The sequence below is a fragment of the Lepidochelys kempii genome, chromosome 1, assembly GCF_965140265.1.
Source record: "Lepidochelys kempii isolate rLepKem1 chromosome 1, rLepKem1.hap2, whole genome shotgun sequence".
NCBI lineage: Eukaryota > Metazoa > Chordata > Testudines > Cheloniidae > Lepidochelys > Lepidochelys kempii.
In genome coordinates, this window is record NC_133256.1 from 248579801 (window position 1) to 248587088 (window position 7288).

At 44.4% G+C, this 7288-nt stretch overlaps 1 protein-coding gene across 1 annotated transcript; it reads left to right on the forward strand.

Moving 5' to 3' along the window:
- Positions 1 to 387: 387 nt before the first annotated feature.
- Positions 388 to 7288, forward strand: TMEM213 (transmembrane protein 213). Its single transcript, XM_073322853.1, has 3 exons — positions 388 to 632; positions 3205 to 3273; positions 4241 to 7288. The coding sequence occupies exons 1-3, from the start codon at positions 551 to 553 to the stop codon at positions 4408 to 4410; spliced, it is 321 nt and encodes a 106-aa protein (XP_073178954.1). The 5' UTR covers positions 388 to 550; the 3' UTR covers positions 4411 to 7288.

The window sequence follows — 7288 nt, forward strand, 5'->3', positions numbered from 1 at the left end:
TATTATGTGTATTTTCTTTCCTTAATTTGTGTATTAGATAGTTTTAACATTAGCTTTAATACAATTTTTATATCAAAAGATGTACGTAAGCAGATCAGGGGCCTTTGCAAGAAGAATGGACTCCAATAGAAAAGGAGGACTTGTGGCACCTTAGAGACTAACAAATTTATTTGAGCCTAAGCTTCCGTGAGCTACAGCTCACTTCATCGGATGAAACCTGACTCCAATAGGTCTTTCCTATCTCTTACTACAGTGATCCTGTCAGGAACTGGGGCCTGACCTTCAGGGAACCTTTACCAGTTGCACTGTTTGTAATCAACTTACCCTGAAGGCTGCCAACACACAGACTTTTGTTTTGGTTAAAGCCCTTCTCTTTCACTGTACAGTACGTGATAGGAAAGTTCAAGGTGTACTGGCAACAGGAATTTCCTTTGCTCCACCCTTCCCCCTGAACGTTAGGCTTGAATTTTATCGAGGACTTGCAAAATCACCTTCAAAGCTGCCATTGACTGCATATTGATTAGCACAGCTGCTCGGCCAGGGTTCCAGCATGAAGCTCTTTACCATCGTGCCCTGTACTACCATCACCCTCGTCTTCCTCTCCATCATTCTTCGGAGTTCTTACTTAGCAGGTAATTCTGTTCTATTTAGGTTCTTATACTGCAGCCGTCACCTAGGTATATGAGTGCCTTGCACCTCAGCAGTCAGGTGATTAACGGATTAAACAAAGATTTTGTTCTTGATTTATGCAAGAAACAAGCCTCTGTCCCTTAGCTAAGAAGTGTAAAGAACTGGTGCTGGTTAAAATTAGTGATAGTTACTGCAAAAGGATTCCTTGAGGGGAGCACTCACAGTATCATTCTGAAGAGATCTGATGTTATTAAATGCAGCAGTTTTTCAAAACTCCCATGCGCCTTTGCCAGGCATGTACTTTAACAGTACCACAGACCGAGTCTGCTGATTCAGCTGTAGTTTGCTCTGTAGGATGTTAAGTACTGGAGGCAGCTACAGAAGAGACATGTGGTTTCCATACTCAACCTGCTGGGTTAAGCGATCACTTTAAAGTATCCAGCATTTTTCAGTATAATTTGGTTCAGTCTTTAACTGCTAATTATTCCAGACAACTGATTTTCGCTGCTCCCTTGAGAGGAGTGGCTGCTTAAAACAGGGCAGGTATTTTCCTCTCAGGATATTGCGTCCATTTAGGTGTCAGAATTTCTCTAGATCTTTTAGCAGATTTTTAAAGATGGGCTACTTAGGGTACATCTACACTATCCTGAAAGCCCCACAGCACTGCTGCGGTTGGCTGGCTCAGCTGAGTCTGGCTGCAGGATACACATTCAGGCTTGGGCTGGAGCCCACGAGGAGGGAGGGTCAGAGACCAGGCCCCAGCCTGAGCCTGAACATTCAGACTGCTATTTCTAGTCCCGCACCCCAAGCCTCATGAGCCTGAGTTAGCTAACCCAGGCTCTGAAACTCAGTGCCATGGGCTTTTTATTGCGGTGTAGCTGTACCCTTAGTTTGCTTTCACAGTAACTCTTTTTCAGCTAGACCAAGGGTGGCCAACCTGTGGCTCCAGAGCCACATGCGGCTCTTCAGAAGTTAATATTTTAACGGCTCCTTGCACAGGCACGAACTCCGGGGCTGGAGCTACAGGCTCCAACTTTCCAATGTGCCAGGGGCTGCTCACTGTTCAGCCCCTGGCTCTGCCACAGGCCCTGGCCCCACTCCACCCCTTCCCACTCCCTCCCCTGAGCCTGCCATGCCCTCACTCCTCCCCCCAGAGCCCCCTGCATGCCACAAAACAGCTGATCAGGAGGTGCAGGGAAGGAGGCGGAGGCACTGATTGGCAGGGCTGCCGGTGGGTGGAAGGCACTGGGAGCAGAGGGTGGGAGCTGATGGGGGGCTGCTGACGTATTTCTGTGTCTCTTTGGCAATGTACATTGGTAAATTCTGGCTCCTTCTCAGGCTGGCCACCCCTGAGATAGACTGTAAAAGTAGAGATTATAACCACAACGCTGCTTTGTACTTCCGTGGTGCCTTTCTTCCAAAGATCGCACATTATTTTACAAGCTTCACAACATTCCTCTGAGGTAGTTATTAACCCTGTTTTACGAGTGGAAAAACTAAACACAAATGGATGAAGTGAGCTGTCCAAGGTCATGCAGCAAGTTGTAGCAGAAGTGGGAAAAGGAACTGGAAGTCCAGACTGCTCCTGCCCTTCTCTAAGCTGCTCTCGATATAGCTGTGCAGAGGAAAGGACAGGATTCGCAACTCACTGAGGCCAACTGACCCAAAGTCTAGGGTGGCACACAAGAACGTTATTCTGAGCGGGAAGATTTCTTTAGTATTTCCTGTAACCTCAAGTTTTGTGGCTCTAGATTTCTAAAAACATGGAACAAAATTCCTGAAAAACAAAACCAAACCAAAAGAGGAAGGATGGTTTTGTGGTTAAGACACTAGACTGGGACTTAGGAGACCTTGTTCAGTTCTTAGCTCTGTCAGCCTTCCTGTGTGACCTTGGACAATTCATTCAGGTGGGGATTTTCAAAGAGGCCTAAGGAAGGAAGACAACTCCTAGGCTCCTTTAGAAATCCCAGCTTTATTCTCCTTGTGCATCAATTCCCACAGTTGTACAAACGAGATAGTATCTCCTTTCCTCCCACTATTTGGCTGTCTTGTCTATTTAGGCTATAAACTTTTGGGGGCAAGGACTGACTTTTCCTGTTTGTAGAGTGCCTGGGCACAACGGAGATGTGATAAAAAAATTAAGCATTCTTTAGGTCTTTCGTGACAAGAGACGCTTCTTTCTAAGTTAGTGCTGACAATGGTGGTCTGAGGGGAAGGGAACCCAAAGGAGACAGCATCCTAGAACACACATTTGGGAACTGTGGGCTTTAACAGTAGAAGCACTGGCAACGTACAACAGCCAGACAAGGGGCAACCTCCTCCCACACTAGTGAGTTGTAGATCAGCTGAACAACGGGCACTGTCAGACAGCACCTGCCCTGGCAGAAAACCCCATGTGCTGACATTTCACCTGTGCCACAGGAAAAAGCTCTTTTCCCCAGTGCTTCTTGCAGAAGAGGATCATCATCAGATTGCCTGTGGTCAGCAGACTCCAGCCGGGCCAAGACATTTCTCCATTTCCTGTCTTTGTTTTTCTGCCTACCGAACTTTTTCTCCTGTGCTTTTTCCTTCCAGAGGCCGAAATGAGCTCCAGTGTCTCCTTGACAGACCACGGGGGCAATGGGAGCCAGTGGCCATGCCCTGGTAAGACTTCTTTGATTCATTACTACAGCTCCTAAGCCTAGTGGTGAGATTACACAAAAAAAGCATCGAAAGGCAGCTATGGGGTAGGATTTATGTACTATGATGCACTTAACCGAAAGCTCAGGTTATGGGTAAAGTTCTGTGAAACATTTTACTAGAATCCTAAATTCATGTGATATGGGTGGCTTTTGAGGCCTAGTGCTTCCTGGGACCAGTCAGCCCAGGTTCACAACTTTCACGGGCCTGGACTAATTCAGTTTGCACAGCGTTTGGTTCCACATCCCTTTCCACACAAACCAGACCTTTGTTTTCTCAGGCACCCAGTGGTTTGAGCCCCTTCCCTCCGAGCCAGACCAGCCATGTCTGTAGGGTGTGAAAAAAACCCTTCTTAAAGAGCCCATTGTCCCCTCCCCACAATCCCCAGTTACCAATCCCTCCCCAAACTACCTAATGCACTGAGTTTAACTAATCCAAGAGCCTCCTTCCAGCTGCTAGCTGCTCCAGTGCTTCCAATCTCATCCTCTTTCCCAGGTGCCAAATATTTCTGTGAGCCATGCACCTCCACCGGACTTTTCCCTGCTTCAAAATGACCCCCCACTCACTCACACATAAATGAGATTTGCCTTCACTCCCCCCTGACTTTTTTTCTTGGAACAGCTACTTTTACCTTAGTCCATCCCTGGAATCAATCAGTGGACAGATGCTGAACTAGGTGTTTTCCCCTTGAGGGAGCAGCAACTCTTGAATGGGAGGGTTAATATTGTCCCCCACCACCCTCTGCATTCAGCTAAATGAAGGCAGTTGGCCAGAGAGTGTAAAACTGGGGCATGAGGAGTTGGAGAGCGCAGAATGTAGAGGCCAGGATCAGGTACATGCAAAAGTCATTCCCCCACCTTCCCTCTGGCAAAGAGAAGTCTGTTCTGTGTAAAATGACCTGGATGGCTCGTTTTGCTTTCTCTGCCATCAGATGTGCAATTCTGCCCGGATGTAGCCAACTGCTGCCAGCTCGGGGTAGACGAATACGGCTGGATTGCAGCTGCTGTTGGCTGGAGCCTCTGGTTTCTGACTCTCATCCTGCTCTGTGTGGATAAGATCATGAAACTCAGTCCCGATGAACCCAAGTATTTGCAAGCATGAGACGTGGCAAGCCAGCAAGAACCAGCATCCGCCACGGTCATCCAGGGAAGAGCAGATGGGTTAAGAAGCAATTGAACTGCTTTGCTGAAGAAAGAAAAGGACAGTCAGGCCTCTTATACTAAAAATGGGTCCAGATCCAAGTGAGGCATGGTAGTGCCTTCCCCAGGAGGTTTTATAGCTGATCCGCTTGAGCCAACCAAGTCCTGGAGTGGATTCCAGTCCCTTGTAGTAATTTACAATTAGTCCTATGATGCAGAATGCCCCCTCTTTCCTGGATACCTGTACTCTGCTATGAGCTTGCCACCTGCAATTCACCTATCACTAGCCCACATAACACTTACAGAGGACAGTTCAGTACCCAGCTTTTGACCGTCGAGCAGACAACAGGTTAGTGAAGCTAATTTTATTTATAAAAGACCCACCATTAGCAGCTCCATACTTAAGAGTGTGTAACCTGGGCCAAATCCTCAGCTGGTATGAATTGATGTAACTCCACGGCTTTTATGGAGTTGTCTTCACACAAAAGTTGCACTGGTTAAATTAAAAGTGCATTAAAACTGATTTATTTAAACTAGTGCAGACTTCTGTGTGGACACTCAAGGCTTGTCTACACAATAAAATTGTGCTGGTTTAATTTAGAACTGATTTAGTTCAGCTAGTGCAACTTGTGTGTGTGGATTCTCTTGAATCAGTTCAAAATTGCACCAGTTTAATTTAAACAATTTTTAAAATTATATATTTAAACCACCATGAACCCATCTGGACTCACTTTGGTTTACGAGAGCATCATTTTGTTTTAATAATCAAGATCAACTTAAACTAAATCCAAAAAAGCCACCGTTAAACCAAAGTAAGTGCGTCCACAACAGGTTTGCACTCTTAACTAAATCAGCTTAAATTCACACCTCAGGTTCCAACTGTGCAACTTTCCTGTCTAGACAAGGCTCAAGTCAATTAAAAAAACAACCTTTAAGACCTTGTCTACACCTGTGGTGGTGGCGGCATATAGGGACATGTAGCTCCACAGCACAGTGAAAAGTGGGGAGGCAGTGGGACCTGCAAGGCACTGCTCAGATGTGTAGAGGGCTGGGTAGGGTATATACCCTAACAAGACACCATTTAATACAAGGTAACTCCTCTGTGGAGAGAAATGCTGAGCTGAAATTTTAACATCAGGAAATGAAGCATGAAAAAGGAAGGACTTTATTCTTTTGTGGCTTTTTTATTGTGATTTTTTTTTAAACATGCGCAGAAATACCAGTAGGAAACAATCACAAAACATCGCTCATCAAGAAAACCTCACCATTTCAACATGCAAAAATTAAACAAAAGCAACAGTCACCTGACAAATATTGGTGTTGGACCCGCCAACTACTCCTTTTCACAAAAAATATATATAAACTTGTATATTTACAAACTTACAGAAACAAAGGATTTGTATTTTGTTGTCATTGATTGAAAGAACAGTGAGTTGACAGTTAAACACTGTAAATTACGGATGAATGACAAATCTTATAGCTATATACACACAATGGTTTTGTCCTGATCTATTATTTTAATGTGTATTGGTCTGACTGCAACATGATGTGTGTTGTCAAAAATACCACATACTGCCTAGTATCTACCTGCTGCAGAACCCTTTCTGTTCTTCGCCAGTTTTAGGGAGATCGTTCTCCAGATTAGAAATAGGTCAGCAGCTGCTGGAAGTGGGATTAGCTATGATTTCTGTAGTTCTTTCACTACCCTAGCTAAGTTTGGAAAAAAAAATCACGGCTCCTGATACTGTGCAATTCCACCACAAAACATACTTTATACACCAGTGTTGTGGGGCAACAGCCTCCCATTCTCAGCAAGAGGCAGGTCTGAATTATATTGACTAAATTAATTATTTAGAATTTCTGTTGTTAAATGGATATATCCCAGATCCCCACTCCTGTGTAAATTTCTTATGTAGTACAAGGGCCTTGTTTGCAAGCTGCATAAACCCTTTGCAAAGAGACAACTACACAGTACAGCATATGATTTTAAATACCTATTTGGTGCTTGATCCATAGCCTTTCAGTTGGACTCACTCCATTGACTACAGCGGGCTTTGCATCAGGCCCTTAAGGAAAATGTAGTCCTGTTTATGAATGTCATGAGTATAATACTACCATCACCAATATGCTCTGGGGTCCTCAGAAGTGGTGGCTGTATCCAAAAAGCTCCTAGGTACCAGTGCAAACAATTTAACAGTCCCATTTGTACACAGTAAGTTATGATGTAATTAAAACTCTTCTAAAAACAGAGACGGTCAACGAGGCATGTATTATATTTTTGCAATGATGACACGTGTTGTGAGAGACAAGCACAATGTAAAATCTACACACACACACGGCAAATAGCCAACTGGTCTTCCAGTAACAGGACTTCAAGAATTAGACAGCAGTTGCAGAAAGTGCAAAATAAAAGGTTGTATCCAAGGACTCTGGAAATGGGCCTTCTAAAGACAAATAGAAAACTAACTAATGAGCCGTCATATGCACAGCAGGGTACCTCAGAGCTGGTGCACAAGAGTGCACAGTACCCAAGTACAACCAAAAGTTTATTTGTGATGTGCCGCTACATTTGTTAGCGTATTTGGGAGGTGGAAAACACATCACAGTAGGGTTTATGTTGTGGAGCTGTTAAATAGCTTCTTTCTGACTGACAAAATCACAACAGAAGGTTTATCAATGTGAAGATACACAACAAATAAGATGTCCAGTTTTCATCTGTAAGCCAAAGACGATTCAGTAGTACAGCACCTTTTACAACTGTGTTCTTTAGGCAAAACCATGAAGCATTTAGTCTGCTACAGTCATACTGCTAATAATAAATACATCCGACCAGAACCTCA

Excerpts from the sequence above, each read along its gene's own strand:
- TMEM213 (XM_073322853.1), top strand. The coding sequence starts at position 551 with ATGAAGCTCTTTACCATCGTGCCCTGTACTACCATCACCCTCGTCTTC. Across the intron at positions 633-3,204 it reads TCGGAGTTCTTACTTAGCAG|AGGCCGAAATGAGCTCCAGT; the intron begins GTAATTCTGTTC and ends TTTTCCTTCCAG. Across the intron at positions 3,274-4,240 it reads GAGCCAGTGGCCATGCCCTG|ATGTGCAATTCTGCCCGGAT; the intron begins GTAAGACTTCTT and ends CTCTGCCATCAG.